Source organism: Coregonus clupeaformis, chromosome 33 (assembly GCF_020615455.1).
Source record: "Coregonus clupeaformis isolate EN_2021a chromosome 33, ASM2061545v1, whole genome shotgun sequence".
NCBI lineage: Eukaryota > Metazoa > Chordata > Actinopteri > Salmoniformes > Salmonidae > Coregonus > Coregonus clupeaformis.
Genome location: NC_059224.1, coordinates 33021846 through 33038878, shown reverse-complemented (window position 1 = coordinate 33038878; position 17033 = coordinate 33021846). Strand labels below are relative to the sequence as shown.

At 48.2% G+C, this 17033-nt stretch overlaps 1 protein-coding gene across 1 annotated transcript in view; it reads right to left on the bottom strand.

Annotated features, from left to right (window-relative positions):
• Positions 1-17033, bottom strand: part of LOC121549024 (midasin-like) — a 60177-nt gene that overhangs the window by 4450 nt on the left and 38694 nt on the right. Inside the window, exons 64-96 of the mRNA XM_045210252.1 lie at positions 16762-16923; positions 16059-16341; positions 15594-15832; positions 15253-15348; positions 14646-14740; positions 14125-14249; positions 13728-13889; positions 13419-13602; positions 12838-13021; positions 12429-12582; positions 11899-12045; positions 11659-11785; positions 11144-11249; positions 10806-10921; positions 10160-10564; positions 9716-9942; positions 9388-9525; positions 8930-9111; positions 8528-8689; positions 8178-8315; positions 7836-7974; positions 7419-7597; positions 7158-7289; positions 6834-6984; positions 5813-6114; positions 5565-5723; positions 5374-5475; positions 4834-5032; positions 4504-4671; positions 4256-4410; positions 4048-4137; positions 3799-3914; positions 3442-3616 (exon numbers count right to left, since the gene is read on the bottom strand). Coding sequence (XP_045066187.1) covers positions 3442-3616; positions 3799-3914; positions 4048-4137; positions 4256-4410; positions 4504-4671; positions 4834-5032; positions 5374-5475; positions 5565-5723; positions 5813-6114; positions 6834-6984; positions 7158-7289; positions 7419-7597; positions 7836-7974; positions 8178-8315; positions 8528-8689; positions 8930-9111; positions 9388-9525; positions 9716-9942; positions 10160-10564; positions 10806-10921; positions 11144-11249; positions 11659-11785; positions 11899-12045; positions 12429-12582; positions 12838-13021; positions 13419-13602; positions 13728-13889; positions 14125-14249; positions 14646-14740; positions 15253-15348; positions 15594-15832; positions 16059-16341; positions 16762-16923 — 5499 coding nt within the window. The remainder of the gene's footprint in view (positions 1-3441; positions 3617-3798; positions 3915-4047; positions 4138-4255; positions 4411-4503; positions 4672-4833; positions 5033-5373; positions 5476-5564; positions 5724-5812; positions 6115-6833; positions 6985-7157; positions 7290-7418; positions 7598-7835; positions 7975-8177; positions 8316-8527; positions 8690-8929; positions 9112-9387; positions 9526-9715; positions 9943-10159; positions 10565-10805; positions 10922-11143; positions 11250-11658; positions 11786-11898; positions 12046-12428; positions 12583-12837; positions 13022-13418; positions 13603-13727; positions 13890-14124; positions 14250-14645; positions 14741-15252; positions 15349-15593; positions 15833-16058; positions 16342-16761; positions 16924-17033) is intronic.

Genomic DNA, 17033 nt, shown 5'->3' with positions numbered 1-17033 from the left:
CATAAAAATTATAGACTGATCATTTCTTTGTCAGTGGGCAAACGTACAAAATCAGCAGGGGATCAAATACTTTTTTCCCTCACTGTATAATTCACTGTATCACAATTCCAGTGGGTCAGAAGTTTACATACACTAAGATGACTGTGCCTTTAAACAGCTTGGAAAATTCCAGAAAATGATGTCATGGCTTTAGAAGCTTCTGAATCATTTGAGTCAATTGGAGGTGTACCTGTGGATTTATTTCAAGGCCTACCTTCAAACTCAGTGCCTGTTTGCTTGACATCATGGGAAAATCAAAAGAAAATCAGCCAAGACCTCAGAAAAATAATTGTAGACCTCCACAAGTCTGGTTCATCCTTGGGAGCAATTTCCAAACGACTGAATGTACCACATTCATCTGTACGCAAGTATAAACACCATGGGACCACGCAGCCGTCATACCGCTCAGGAAGGAGACGCGTTCGGTCTCCTAGAGATGAACGTACTTTGGTGCGAAAAGTGCAAATCAATCCCAGAACAACAGCAAAGGACCTTGTGAAGATTCTGGAGGAAACTGGTACAAAAGTATATACACAGCTCAAAAAAATAAAGGGAACACTTAAACAACACAATGTAACACACTTCTGTGAAATCAAACTGTCCACTTAGGAAGCAACACTGATTGACAATACATTTCACATGCTGTTGTGCAAATGGAATAGACAACAGGTGGAAAATATAGGCAATTAGCAAGACACCCCCCAATAAAGGACTGGTTTTGCAGGTGGTGACCACAGACCACTTCTCGGTTCCTATGCTTCCTGGCTGATGTTTTGTTCACTTTTGAATGCTGGCGGTGCTTTCACTCTAGTGGTAGCATGAGACGGAGTCTACAACCCACACAAGTGGCTCAGGTAGTGCAGCTCATCCAGGATGGCACATCAATGCGAGCTGTGGCAAGAAGGTTTGCTGTGTCTGTCAGCGTAGTGTCCAGAGCATGGAGGCGCTACCAGGAGACAGGCCAGTACATCAGGAGACGTGGAGGAGGCCGTAGGAGGGCAACAACCCAGCAGCAGGACTGCTACCTCCGCCTTTATGCAAGGAGGAGCAGGAGGAGCACTGCCAGAGCCCTGCAAAATGACCTCCAGCAGGCCACAAATGTGCATGTGTCTGCTCAAACGGTCAAAAACAGACTCCATGAGGGTGGTATGAGGGCCCGACATCCACAGGTGGGGGTTGTGCTTACAGCCCAACACCGTGCAGGACGTTTGGCATTTGCCAGAGAACACCAAGATTGGCAAATTCGCCACTGGCGCCCTGTGCTCTTCACAGATGAAAGCAGGTTCACACTGAGCACGTGACAGACGTGACAGAGTCTGGAGACGCCGTGGAGAACGTTCTGCTGCCTGCAACATCCTCCAGCATGACCGGTTTGGCGGTGGGTCAGTCATGGTATGGGGTGGCATTTCTTTGGGGGGCCGCACAGCCCTCCATGTGCTCGCCAGAGGTAGCCTGACTGCCATTAGGTACCGAGATGAGATCCTCAGACCCCTTGTGAGACCATATGCTGGTACGGTTGGCCCTGGGTTCCTCCTAATGCAAGACAATGCTAGACCTCATGTGGCTGGAGTGTGTCAGCAGTTCCTGCAAGAGGAAGGCATTGATGCTATGGACCGCCCGTTCCCCAGACCTGAATCCAATTGAGCACATCTGGGACATCATGTCTCGCTCCATCCACCAACGCCACGTTGCACCACAGACTGTCCAGGAGTTGGCGGATGCTTTAGTCTAGGTCTGGGAGGAGATCCCTCAGGAGACCATCCGCCACCTCATCAGGAGCATGCCCAGGCGTTGTAGGGAGGTCATACAGGCACGTGGAGGCCACACACACTACTGAGCCTCATTTTGACTTGTTTTAAGGACATTACATCAAAGTTGGATCAGCCTGTAGTGTGGTTTTCCACTTTAATTTTGAGGGTGACTCCAAATCCAGACCTCCATGCGTTGATACATTTGATTTCCATTGATCATTTTTGTGTGATTTTGTTGTCAGCACATTCAACTATGTAAAGAAAAAAGTATTTAATAAGATTATTTCATTCATTCAGATCTAGGATGTGTTATTTTAGTGTTCCCTTAATTTTTTTTAGCAGTGTATATCCACAGTAAAACGAGTCCTATATCGACATAACCTGAAAGGCCGCTCAGCAAGGAAGAAGCCACTGCTCCAAAACCGCCATTAAAAAGGTTTGCAACTGCACATGGGGACAAAGACCGTACTTTTTGGAGAAATGTCCTCTGGTCTGATGAAACATAAATAGAACTGTTTGGACATAATGACCATCGTTATGTTTGGAGGAAAAAGGGGGTTTCTTGCAAGCCGAAGAACACCATCCCAACCGTGAAGCACGGGGGTGGCAGCATCATGCTGTGGGGGTGCTTTGCTGCAGGAGGGACTGGTGCACTTCACAAAATAGATGGCATCATGAGGAAGGAAAATTATGTGGATATATTGAAGCAACATCTCCAGACATCAGTCAGGAAGTTAAAGCTTGGTCGCAAGTGGGTCTTCCAAATGGACAATGACCCCAAGCATACTTCCAAAGTTGTGGCAAAATGGCTTAAGGACAACAAAGTCAAGGTATTAGAGTGGCCATCACAAAGCCCTGACCTCAATCCTATAGAAAATGTGTGGGCAGAAATGAAAAAGTGTGAGGCCTACTAACCTGACTCAGTTACACCAGCTCTGTCAGGAGGAATGGGCCAAAATTCACCCAACTTATTGTGGGAAGCTTGTGGAAGGCTACCCGAAATGTTTGACCCAAGTTAAACAATTTAAAGACAATGCTACCAAATACTAATTGAGTGTATGTAAACTTCTGACCCACTGGGAATGTGATGAAAGATATAAAAGCTGAAATAAAGAATTCTCTCTACTATTATTCTGACATTTCACATTCTGAAAATAAAGTGGTGATCCTAACTGACCTAAAACAGGGAATTTTTACTAGGATTAAATGTCAGGAATTGTGAAAAACTGAGTTTAAATGTATTTGGCTAAGGTGTATGTAAACTTCAGACTTCAACTGTACATTGTTCCTGCAGCAAACTGACTAAGGCAGGGGTAGGCAACTAGATTCAGCCCCAGCTGATTTTTGTCGGAGCGGCTGGTCGGGGGGCCAAAAAGAGATTGTATTTGAAAATAATAATTTCATACCTTGATTACATTGAGACACGATCACGTCTCTTTTCTATTCGTTGGAATACTTGATTAACAGATTTCCTAAATTAAACTCATTCTTAGCTTAATTCCTGGTGATTTGAAGCTTTATTTGTTGCTAAAAACTTTGGGGGGCCAAATAAAATCACTTGCGGGTCGGTTTTGGCCCGCGGGCCGCCTGTTGCCGACCCCTGCTCTAAGGTTATTGTGTCCACTCATCCCTCTGAGAAGCCCTACTGTACCTGTTTGGAGTGGTTGTCCACCATGCTGGAGGAGTCGTCCACAGCCAGACAGATCTGGTACTCCCTCTTGCTGGGCTTGGTCCTCCTCAGCCAGATTTTGTCTTTACGGAACTGACTGGCGATGTAAGGGATCACCTTCCGCATGTTCAGACGCTTCCCCGTGCGGAAGTCTCCTCTGTGACACAGCGAGAAAACAGAATAAAAAATGTGCTAATATGTGTACTGAAATTAAAAAGAAAAAACATGATTTAAAATGAGAAGAGCAAAATATAAATGAATGAATAGAAAAGGTTACAAAAGCCTGTAAATGTTCTGGTCTGTGATCTCCCTGAATGATCTGTTGCGGTAGGTACTCACTTGAGCTTGGCGGCCTGCGTGGGCTCTAGGATGAGGCGGAGCTGCTCACACAGCTGCTGGGACAGGGCCGAGGTCAGAGTCTGGTACTGGTGCCACATAGCTGCCGCTGCACTCTCCTATAGGGCAAGACCACAGCATGAGTTACACAGAGATCTGAACTTCTAGTGGTAGGTGATTAGAACAGAGAATGACAGGGTAAATAGTGTCCGGTATTGTGAATGTGTTGCAGGACATCCAAAGTGCTGGTACCTCCTCCCGGTCTCCAGGGGCCTGTTTCATCCAGGCTTCCAGCTGCAGCTCCATCTCCCTCCTCAGTTCCTCTGGGTCGCGGACTGGGTTCTGGACACACACACACAAACATTCAGCTAATCTTATACAGAGTGCTCCAGAGCTTTCTGACAGATCTGTTTCTATAGTAGTAGAGCACTAAGCAGGTCTCAGATCATCTATCTGGTACCTGCAGTGTGTCTATCAGCAACTCTGGGACGGTGTGGATTGTAGACTCTGTGCTTCTCTCTTGGTGCTCTTCGTCACTGTGACCCTTTGTGTCTTTTGGCCTCTCCTCGTCTTCCTCACACTGCCTCTGAGCCTCCAGCTCTCCGCTGTCTAGACCTACAGTGGAGAACAGACAGTAAGACACATTAACAACAGGCAAACACACACGCACCCACACACACAAGTGAGATGAGGAGATGGTTAGAGCACCTTTCTGTGATGCTCTGTTCGACTCCAGCTGCTCTGGCTTCAACTCCTGGGCCTCAACAGCCTGCAGGTTCTCTTCCTGCTCCTCCGTATCCATAGCAATGTCCTCATCCTCTTGGACCTCCTCTTGGGGGGCTCCGTCTGGTTTCTGCTGGTCTGCACTGGCAACATCTGTAAAATGTCAAGAGACAAGGTTTTAGAACGGTACCAGGACACTTGGAAGGGAAGCTGACATCTTCGACGATCGTCTTCTAATGATGATAAAAGTGTGACGGGAACTCTGTGGTATGGATATCTGTGCAGTGAGTGTTCGGTGGTGTATTGCTGCCTCACCGAATGTCTGTGTGTCGTAGGCCGTCTCTCCCTGTTTGATGTGCTCATACAGGTCGGACTCCTGCTGGGCCTCAGTCTGGTTGTTCTCCTGCGTCTTCTCCTTACTGCTCTCCACCGTGCGCAGGCGCTTGTTGATGCGCTCGTTGTAGTCGCCCGTCGAGCGCTCGTTTTCCGCCTGCCCCGGCTTCCTCTTGAAGCTCTGGAACAGCCAGGTCAGAATAAGAACACATTTGGAAATATATTGCTCATCTTAAAAACCCAAATGGAATTTGATCACGTTTTGAAATGTTTCGGTCTCACTTCACCTCAAGAACATACTGTAGAGCCGGGTGTCAAACTCATTCCATGGAGGGCCTAGTGTCTGCGGGTTTTAGTTTTTTCCTTTCAATTAAGACCTAGACAACCAGGTGAGGGGGGTTCTTTGCTAATTAGTGACCTTAACTCATCAATCAAGTACAAGGGAGGAGTGAAAACCCTCAGACACTCAGCCCTCCGTGGAATGAGTGACACGTGCTGTAGAGATTCGTAGACCAGACATACCTGTGTCTTGCTCTGGCTCTGTTTCTGAGAGGACATCCTTGCCATGAGTTTGGACTCGTGTCCCTCTGACTGACTGGCATCAGCCGCTCCACTACCATGCTCCTGGACAACACAACAACACAAGAGGGTCAAGTGTGTGCATTTAATCATTTCCATGGGCTGTAAATGGGTTGGGTGAGGTGGGTGTGTACCTCTTTAGCTTGGTCTCTCTCGGATGCCTCCCCTGCCAGCTCCACGGCTGTTTCACTCTGGACGTTCTCCTCTCCCGTCTGACCGTCCGTTTTGTGCTCCTTCCGCTCTGCGGACTCTGGCTGCTTCTCATCCTCACCCGCACCCTCCTCTTCCTCCTCCTGTGGGCAATGACGAAGAAAGGTGTTAAACACCCGACTAGCAAAACAATCTGGATCTCCAAGGTGCAAGAAGAGACAAGTCATACAACCTTTGGTTTCTGGCCTTCGTTTGCAGGGATGGCCATGTCCTCCTCTTTCCCAGCCTCCCGTCCTTCGTCCTTCTCAACCTCCTCCTCCTCCTCCTCCTCCTCCTCCTTGGCCGCCTCTTTGTCCTCCTCGGTTTTCTCTCCTCCACCTCCCTCTTCCTCCTCAGTCTTGGGTTCCTGGCCTTCCTCCTCTCCTTGTTTGTCTGTCTGATCTTCAGCCATCTCCTCCGCCCCTCCCTCCTCCTCCGCTCCCTCCTTTTCGTCCAGCTCCATGGGCTTCTCGTCAATGTCCAACGGGTTTTCCTCTGGAGGAAAGAAACTCAATTGTCAGACACTGGTTCTGTGGTGTCTCCACCTGTTCCTCTCCAGACATGGGTTCAAGTAGTATTTGTTTTCTTTCAAATCATTTAGCTGCGCTTAAAGGGGCAGTAAAGTTAAAAACATGTTTATCCCGTTTTTTTTTTTTTAAAGACATTTCCACACGGAGGTCAAGATAATACTGAAATTGATAATGCCCTTTTTGAGTGAGTGCTATTTGGAGAAAAATAATTCAGGTGGGATGGAATTTTTGGCCCACATCATGTCACAATGTGATCTGATTATAATAGACCAATGACTGTTCATCTGGGTAAGGGGTTGGGCTCTAGATCTATCAGCCAATCAGGGCTATGTATGTGAATAACATTTGTTTCCTAACACCCACACGATCAGACTGAGCATTTCAAGGGCCAAAGGAGGCTCAGGGAAATATATGATAAAAAATATATATTGGAGTTATTTTTATTAAATAAACACAAAGTGATTTATTAGACAAAGCGATGATTTAAAAATACAATTACAAAGACTGCATGGGGGATTTAATTAAGCTTGCCGGGCACAATGGACCCAGTGGAATAGTCTCAAAGTACAAACCCTGCCTACCTGGCAGTCCAACACAAAGTATTTGAAAGAAGACAAATAATATTTGAACCCAAGTATGTTCCTCTCCTCCCCTGTTGACCCTTCAACCTTGCTGAAGCCTCACCCTCTCCCTCTCCCTCTCCATCCCCCTCGTCCCCGGCCTCCTCCTCCTCCTGGTCCAGGTTGAGTTCATCAGGCAGGTCCATGGCCTCCGGGTCAGGCTTCTTCTCCTGCTTCCCGTGGTACGGGTCCACCTCGTTCTCATCAAACTCCCGCTGGAACACACACACACAGAAAAACTCAAATCAGATACGGTCTGGCAGTCCTGCTAAAACACACCTAACTACAGCCTGAAATTTAGTGGCCGCATGCTCATTACACAGCCAGGGATAGTTTGACCAAACTACTGGTCTTTCTAAGTGAACATTGTTTCCTAGTTAAAGCTTACCTCGTCCCCTTGTTCGTGGATCTTCTCCTTATCCTCTTCGTCCAACTCTTGGTCTTGATCGTCTTTGTTCTTGTCTTTGTTGGGGTCTGCTGCATCCAGGTTGTCGTCCTTGGCGACCAGTTCTGATTCCCCCTGAAGACAAACAGAAGAACAATTACTAAACAACGAATACAGTAGCATGCTGACTGGTCGCAAGTGGCAGATACTGCACTCTCGGTCAGATATTTCAACACAGTTTAATCGAATTATTCCTCCCCGTACCTGGTCCATTCCTTGGCCTGACTCCTCCTCCTTGTCACTGCCCTCCTCCTCGTCATCATCCTCATCATCACCCCACATCCTCTCATCCAGCGTGTCCGTCTGGCCCTCGCCTAGGTCACCCATCTTCTTATCCAGATCTTCATCCTCCTCTTTGTCAGACTCCTCCTCGTCATCCTCACCTGAAAAGGAACAACCAAGAGCGCTTTGCGATGTGAGACCAGGGTTGGCTTTATTAGGGCATGCAACAGAGAACGGTTTAAAGCGTTTTGCAACAGACAATGAAAATGTGTTTTTATTGGACAGATTCGAGGTAGTCAATGTTTCAGTCTATTTTCTCCCGTTGGTGCCTAATGAACATGACCCAGGAGAAAGTTCAGACTGCCATGAGGCTGTGTGTTAAGAGGTCTGTCTTCCCACCTGGCTCTTGCTGGTCTCCATCATGCATCTGGCCGTCAAAGTCCTCAGACATCTCGATGGCGTTGTCCTCCTCCTCAATGTTCTTCTTGTCAGGCTCCTCCTCCTTCTTTTCCTGGCCTTCCTGGAACGTATCCTCCACCTACGACAGAAACATTACAATTTTAGCTAGCAAAACGTTTTAACTTTTGGGGTGAATCCCAACTCTCACCAAGTCAATGTTTTTTACTTAGTCATGAATTGATGTCAGTGGAAGTTAGGCTTCGCCCCTTCATGAGCAACACTACTCAAAAAACATAGATCTTATAATGTCTGCATTATAAATGTCATTCTTGTAGACATCACCTGCTCTTCATTCTCGATCTTGTCGCTAACGTCTTTGGTGCCCTCTCCCTCTCCGATGCCTCCACCCTCGTAGTCGTGGAACTCTGTGGCCCCCTCTCCGTCCCCTCCCTCCATCAGCTCCTGGGGGAGGCAGAAGCCCTGCAGAACAAGACAATAGGACAATCAACAAGAAAAAAAAGTGGCTGTACTGTAGCACCATTGCAGCGTAGGTGACTTACCCAAACAGTAGAAATAAACAGGTACTGAAACTACAGTTTGTGCTAACGTTTTTCACTACTTAAAACGTTTTCACAGAGAACCTTATACTGTGTTTTAAAGCAGATCCCAGTAGAAGGGTTATAGCACACTACCTTCTGGGCTAGCTCCGTGAAGATACCAGCCAGGACAGAGAGCAGTTTCCCAGTGCTCCTGTGGGCTCCCAGTGACACGGCCAGGTAGTAGCGTACCAGCTCAGAGTACACCCCCAACATGGGCTCCAGACGCACCAGAAGCCTGCACGCCTCACTCAGCTCCTAAACACAGCACAAAGGAGTAAAACAGAAGGTCAATGGTGATATATGAATATCACAAACAAAGCAATCTGAAACAACAGGACATCATCTTTCAGAAAACGTCGGGAGAAAGAATAATGAACTCCTACGGCGACTTTGATATTATTGGCTACCTTACAGTAGCATTGTGTTTTAGTATTGTATCTCCACTACACTAGAGGGCGGTATAGGCTACAGTATATGCTATGTGACTGCACCCACCTGGAGCTGGTGAGGTGGACAGGAGTCTCGGTGTACTCTGAGTCTCTCCAGTAGCTGTTCCAGTGTGTCGCTGACCTCCCCCAGGGAGAGAGACGCCACCTCTGCTCCTAACTCCTCATCCAGCAGACGGCTCAGGTGACCAGGCTTCAGCAGGTCCTCCTGGGGCTCCTCTTCCTCACCTTCTGGAACAGGCAGATACGACAGGAAATGACATCCCCATTCCCCATCAATGATCAACACACTTTACAGGACGCTAGGATTGATCATGTTAACAAATCTTGGCCCAGTCTCACTCTGGCTTGCTTTTTTAGACAGGTAGTTCTCCTACAGTTCTCCGACAATAACCACACAAGGACACAAAGCAAAGTCCCAGTTTCAGTCTGTTTTCTTCTGTTTGGTGCCTAGCGAATACGACCCAGGTGTGTTATTGGAGGCAGACAGCAGGAGTCTCTCCTCACCTCTCTTGGTGTCTGTCTGCTGTTCTCCCTGCTGCTCCCCCTCCCTCCTCTTCACCAGGGTCTGCACGGAAACCAGCACAGTGTTGATGGCCTTCTCAAGTTCAGCAGAGAACTCTGAGCGAAATGTTTGCTGGTAACCTGAGAGAAAAGAGAAAATTATTTGAACAATGTAATAACAATGTAATACAATTTGAACACCAGTGTAATTCCATTGGAATACCATTTGTTCTATGATGGCGTCTACGCAGGATTACTTCTGATGTAGAAAAGGGCATTATAATCTACATGTGACTGATCGATTGACTAAGCATGATCGGTCTGTTTTCACCTGTGTGTGCGTGGCCCAGGGAGAGTAGCTGGGTCTTCCAGGTGGTGAACTCCATCAGGGTGGCCTCCACCTCTCCTCTGACGTACTGCAAGCCCCGGGTCAGGCCAGGCTGGGTGTCGACCGTGCCCTCGGGGGCGGTGGGGGTGAACAGCTGCTCCACCATGGGCATCTGTGCCGCCACGGAACCCAGCCGGTCATAGCCAGAGCAACACACAGAGAAGTGGCTCCTGAGGAAATGAGGAGGAGGGAGGGTTAGCAAATGAGCATGAATGGGAAGGAATATTCACATAATGGTTCAATTATTAAATGATCTAACAAGATCAAAATCAACCATTGATTTCAATGTAGAGGATATCTAAAAAGACATGAAGACCAAAGCTTAATGCTCTTATCTGTGTAATGCTATCAGTATTCCTAATGCTATCTTGTGCTCCTAGGCCTTACCAGGAGTGCAGCGCCCCCTGTGTGGACTGCAGTGCCACTGCATCCAGCTCCTCCTTCAGGCTCCGGGTTTGACCCAGCATGTCCGCAACGCGCTGGCTCAGCTGGCTCCAGGCCGGGTCTCCCCTCCTCAGCAGACACCCAGGGGGCTGCCTCTGAGATGCCAGGGGGGACGGGCACCTCAGGGTGGGCTCCCTCTGCCCGCCTGACCCGTCAGTCTGCTGGGGTCCCTCAGGGCAACACTGCAGCAGCCAGGAGAGCTGTTGGAGGAGGGTGGCACACTGCGCCGCCAGGCCCTGGGCCTTGATCACCCAGCCCTGGAGAGAAGCCTGGGGGGGAAGGCCACCAGCGGCCTCACTGTGGGACTGGAGGTTAGCCTGGATGCCCTGAACACTGACTGTTAGCCTCCTGTATGTGTTAGAGAGGATACAAGCCAAAAAGAGTGTTAGAAGGACAACTACAGATAGAGATACTCAAGTTGTCTTCCAAATAGAACCCTATTCCCTATATAGTGCACTACTTTTGACTAGGACGCTATGGGGAATAAGGTGCCATATAGGGTATAGGGTGCCATTTTGGACACAGTAATACTAAGAGATACACAACTCTATCCAAATTGTAAGTTCTGAGGTGTAAGGTTAAGGTTCACCTGTGGTGGACCCACTGCTCTGTGAGCTTGGCCATGCGTCGCCTCTGTCTGAGCAGCAGCTTGAACAGATGGGAGGAGAAGCCTCGGCAACGATCAATGTTCCCAATCCCCAGCTCCTGGAACACATACACACAGTTAAAAATATCAGACACCAATTTCAAATTGCGGCACACACTTTTTCATATTTGCTAAGTCAGACGCGTTAAGACCATGGATATCCTATCATTTTATTTGGCAGTAATTCAATGGTTTAGACCCCATTTAGAACACACAAAATAACCGATATTTCTCAATCGCAATAAAGTCAATCTGTTGGTCATTCCTTCTCAGTATTTCACCTTAGCAGCGCTCTGAAGAGCAGTCATCATGGCCGTTCTGCGGGCCCACGAGCGGTAGAAATACTTCTGACAGCCGTCCCACGCGGCGTTCATCTCAGTAAACAAACTGAAACAGACACAGTTCCATGCCACAGTCAACCAGCTACTCCATGACTTACTGCACAGCTATTCAATGACGTACTGCACAGCTATTCAATGACGTACTGCACAGCTAGTGGTAGCTTAGTGGTTAAGAGCGTTGTGCCAGTAACCGAAAGGTCGCTGGTTCTAATCCCCGAGCCGAATAGGTGAAAAATCTGTAGATGTGCCCTTGAGCAAGGCACTTAACCCTAATTGCTCCTGTAAGTCGCTCTGGATAAGAGCATCTGCTAAATGACTAAAATATAAAAATGTACTGCACAGCTATTCAATGACGTACTGCACAGCTATTCAATGACATACTGCACAGCATCTCAAAGTGTAATATTTCAGGTGTGGTGTCTGTGTAGCAACCAGGTGGGTGCGTCTTGTCTTACGTGTTCTCGGCCTGCTCCTGGGTCCTGACTGCAGCCAGGGCGGTCTGCAGCTCCAGCGGCTGCAGACACAGGGTCTCCTCTGGGTCCGCTGTTCTGTTCCAGTTCAGGCCCTTACGGTAGGACAGACCTGCACAGAGACGGTTGCACAGTCAGTAAACCCCAGTCATATAGGTCTACAGTATCAGTGTTTTATCACACTGACATAAGCTTGGGATATAAAGTCTATGTAGAGGGACTCACCGATCTCAGTCAGCATCTTGAAGAGGTCAGACAGGGCTCTCTGCTTCTGCTGGAGGATGTGTTTGACCTCTGACTTCTGCTTCTCCTTCTCAGCTTTCAGGTCGATCGTGAGGCTCTGGAGGTCACGCAGGTTACTGATAATCTCCCCTGAAATAAAAACAAATATCTTAGTCAAAATTATAATCAGAGGGATTTTTCCACAATCTAATCCGAGGTAGCCCCCCGTGTAGCTCAGTTGGTAGAGCATGGCGTTTGCGACGCCAGGGTTGTGGGTTCGATTCCCACGGGGGGCCAGTATGAAAATGTATGCACTCACTAACTGTAAGTCGCTCTGGATAAGAGCGTCTGCTAAATTACTAAAACGTAAATGTAATGTAAATGTAGTAGAACTTTAGAAAACATTTCTCATCCAAAACCTTTGATACCGGTTTTTTTCTCATTGTCATTCATGATGGATTCTCAACGAGGCAGTACAAGCAGACGTTTCTCATCTAAAACCTGTGAGGCCATAGTTTTTCTCCAGCTCTTACCGGTGAAGACGTCCAGGTCCTCAGAGAGCTCGAGCAGAGGGTTCTTCTTCACCAGGGTCACACACATCTTCCTCATCTTCCTGGTGAGGAGGGGAAGGCGGCCCTGCAGAGACGAGGGCTCCACGCCTGCCAGGCCCTCCTCTGGGGTCTCACTCTGGAACACACAGTATGTCAAGCACAGTCATTGCCAACATCATACGAATGTACTGAAGGAGCGCTTTGTGGATAGCGATCCTGGTCCAAACTGTCATTTTATGAGTCAGAACAATAACGTTTTTGTGTCAGAACAAGTGTCGGAACAGAACATTGATGCTGATACCATGGTATACATGCCGTATTGACATTGTATATTATTGACACTTGTCTGTTTGATGCGAGTGATTGTGGCTAGAGGGGGTTTGTACTGCACCTGTAGGTCTCTGGCCTTGCCAGGGAGGGCGTTCTTCAAGGCATGGTGAATCCTGTGCAGTGGGGTGTTCTCTTGGTTGGCATCCACACTGTCCAGGCTAGCACTGCTGCCCTGCTCCATCAGTGCCGGGGCACACGGCCCACTCAGCGCTGCCTCAAACTTCTTCACAAACTTAAACAGGGTGCTGGGAAACCATGAGAGTGGTGGATATTTAAGCAATAAGGCCCGAGGGGGTGTGGTATATGGCCAATATACCACGGCTAAGGGCTGTTCTTAGGCACGACGCAATGCGGCCCTTAGCCGTGGTATATTGGCCATACACCACAAACCCCCGAGGTGCCTTATTGCTATTATAAACTGGTTACCAATGTAATTAGAGCAGTAAAAATAAATGTTTTGTCATACCGTGGTATACAGTCTGATATACCACGGCTGTCGGCCAATCAGCGTTCAGGACTCGAACCACCCAGTCTATAATGTAATGTATTTACTGCATTGGGTTCAAGCTCCAAAAGGTATGGTGTAACGGTCATTTTTTGTAAACAAGAAAATGAGGATTATTTATTAACAGGCAATCTTACCGATGGGTCTTGTCCACCGACTGTTTGATGGACCAGAAACTGACGTCGTTCCACTTGGAGATCTTCACAAAGTCCTTGAGCTCCTTCTCAATGGGCTGGCGGAGCTGAGTGACTTTGGTCTGGATGCATTCTGAGAACTGTGAGTAGTACTTGTGCAGATTCCATAGGAGACTACAGAGAGGTTCTGTGAAAGCAGGAAGGATTTCCTATTCAGAACTACAGCTGCATGTCTAAAAGGTGAACACCAAGTCAACTGACTTAGTGCAGACTACTGTGTATCTGTAAAGGTGACGCTGGGTTGGGTCCCACCTTGTCCGTGCTGGCTGGGGGCCAGGAGGATGTGGCAGTGGAAGCTGAGCAGCATGGCCAGCCGCGTGTGGTACTCCCCTAGGGTGGAACCCTCCATGAAGGCCTGCAGCGTGGACGACACCGTGGACAGGGACAGACTCTCCAGAGACAGATCGCCCTCTACTGGAGATAACACAGAGGACAGGGAGAGTTAGCTGGGTAAGATACGGTTCTTCCTAATACTCCAGTTCATTAGGCCATGCAATGGAAAACGCTTCATTTTCCCCCCCAACAGAAACAAAAAATTGTTGTTTCTTATTGGACAGGTCCAGGTAGTCCCTTCCTGTCTTAGTCTGTTTTCTTCCGTTTGGTACCTTATGAATGTGATCCAACGTTATTATCAATGTGCAATAGGTACCTGTGCTGGTGCCCATCCTCTGCTCCTCCAGATACCTCTCAACCAGCTGGTAGAGTGAGAACCAGTGCTTGGTGGATCTCTCTGTGTGACGCTTCAAGGCATTGTCCAGACTGCTGGACCAACAGCTGTTGATGCGTATAAAGAAAGAAAAGAAAATAACTTAAAGTCTAGTGCAGGGTTCTTCAATTCCGGTCCTGGAGGGCCGAAACACTTCTGTTTTTTATTTCTACCTGGTAGTTAATTGCACTCACCTGGTGTCCCAGGTCTGAATTAGCCCCTGATTAGAAGGAGAGGATGAAAAACAGAGGTGTTTCGGCCCTCCAGGACCGGAATTGAAGAACCCTGGTCTAGTGGCTTGTGTGAAACTGGATCCATTTTTCTCCCATAGTGTTAAAATGCATGCTAATTGCTCATCAAGAGTCTACACTAAAATAACTCTAACCCAAAATGATATTATATTTTTAAAAGGTAATAGTATCATAACCAGGATTATAACCCTGCCTGTTGTTTCCGTTTCTTACTTGAGCTCCAGTTTGCGCCACTGGATGATGAGGTTAGTGACAGGCTCCAGCTCCCTCCTCAGAGAGACCTTGCGGCTGGCGTTGTTCTCCCAGTCCTGAGGAGGGCAAAGGGGGTTAGGTTAGAACAGGGTTAGCGCCATTGATGGAAGACATGGGCTGCGTCCCAAATGGCACCCTATTGCCTTTTTAAGGCACTTTTGGCACTTTTGACTAGGGCTATAGGGAATAGGGTGCCACTTGGGACACATCTATAGGGAGTGTGTATGGAGCCTTCCCTGGGAGAGCTAGCCATATTTACATTTCACGTTTAAGTCATTTAGCAGACGCTCTTATCTAGAGCGACTTACAGGAGCAATTGGGGTTAAGTGCCTTGCGCACAGCTCCAGATTTTTCCACTAGTCGGCTCTGAGATTCGAACCAGCGACCTTTCGGTTACTGGCCCAACGCTCTTAACCGCTAGGCTACCTGCCGCCGCTGGATAGCCTTGCCACATATCTGTGTGTACGGTCTTGCCAACTCCTATGGTCACGACAGCACAAACATACTGCATCTAGGACCAGGCTAAGAGAGGGAGAAAAACAGCAGTGGTGGTGGCAGGAGGACTCACCTGGGCTTTGCTGAGCAGGATCTCCAGGCCGTTGAGGAACTTGGCCAGTGGGCTGGCCAGACTGAAGGCCATGATCCTCTCCATGACCACCGTCAACTGGAACAGAGAGACAGACACAGCAACACTAAACACCTGAATGCTTACTGACACTGGTGGAAGGACTCATTAGCCTATGTTTATTTCTCTCTTGTGAAAGCATTATGTTCCACACAGGAATTAAGTGGATTAGGTAATAAGTAAGTAATATTCATTTAAAATAGCACTCAACTAAGAACAGCAAACCCTTACTAGGAGATATGAGATACTTATAAGCCCATAGGTTGGGTCACACTCATGGTTACCTGCACTAGGGCAGGGTGCTCAGGCCACTCCTCCAGCCTCTGTCTGACGGCCAGGGCCAGCTGTTCCAGTACTGGCAGACACAGGCGGGCCTCACTCATGTTGGGCTGCTGGTAGAAGTCATAGGGCCCGTCTGGCTGGAGGGTCAGGCCTTCGGGCCCCGGGGTCCCCTGAACCGTGTTCTGGAGCAGGGCGCTGAGGAGCAGCTGGGTGCCTGTCATCTGCTGGTCCATCTCAGAGTCTAAGGGCCACAAGGGGGAAATACAGTTTTAGACAAAGTCATAATGTCTTAAAACAGCAAACAGTAGAGTTATGGAAATATTCTAAAGAGAAGAGCAGGATTCAGGTAAATCATAGGATAACATACTGTAGGCAGGGCTTAAAAGTCCCAACACCTGTCCATTTCAGACGTTGTGTAATTGTATAGATATGCATACAGACATGGCATGACTAAGTGTACTACCCACCCATGAGATGGTAGAAGCGTGACATCACAGGGGCTGTGGTCTGATAGGAGGAGACCAGAGCTCGGATGTGATCTCTGCTGTGATTGGCTGGAGCACTGGCCTGGTACCACAGTGATTGGGTGTAGCCCAGACAGAGGCGTTGATGGACCTGTACCACAGTGTTCATACAGGCTGGAGACAGGAAGCCAGCCTCGCTGGGATCCTCTGTCACTTCCTCCTCCTCTGGCTCTCCTCTGTCTGCCGGTCCTTCCAGACTGGGCTGGGCAGTGATGTCAGCAAAGTCCTGAGGCGAGAGAGATAAGAGAAAGTGATAGAGAGAGAGCGTTATAGAGAGAGAGAGAGCGTTATATAGAGAGAGAGAGCGTTATAGAGAGAGAGAGAGCGTTATAGAGAGAGAGAGAGCGTTATATAGAGAGAGAGAGCGTTATAGAGAGAGAGAGAGCGTTATAGAGAGAGAGAGAGCGTTATATATAGAGAGAGAGCGTTATAGAGAGAGAGAGCGTTATAGAGAGAGAGAGAGCGTTATAGAGAGAGAGAGCGTTATAGAGAGAGAGAGCGTTATAGAGAGAGAGAGAGTATTATAGAGAGCGAGAGAGGCAGGTGAGTTATGGATGCAAAGTTGACAAGGTGATAGTGAAATGTGATAAACCAAAGAGAGATTACATTGGATCCATTGGCTAGCCCTGAAGTGACTATACCGTACCTTGTTGAACTGGGGGAAGCAGCGTCTGAAGTCTCTCTCCTCTTGCTCGTCCTCGCTCAGTCCCGTTCCGTGGAGTCTGCTTCGGTGGCGGTACAGACTGGCCTCGAGCTGCTCTCTCTCCCGTGCACGTCTCTCCTGCTCGTCCCACTCGTTCACCAGAGCCTGGACATATCACATGGCAAACCACATGAACACTGGTTGGTCCACCTGACTATCAACCAATAAGATCAGACCACAAACACCAATTAAAAAGTGGACATCCAATGTTATCC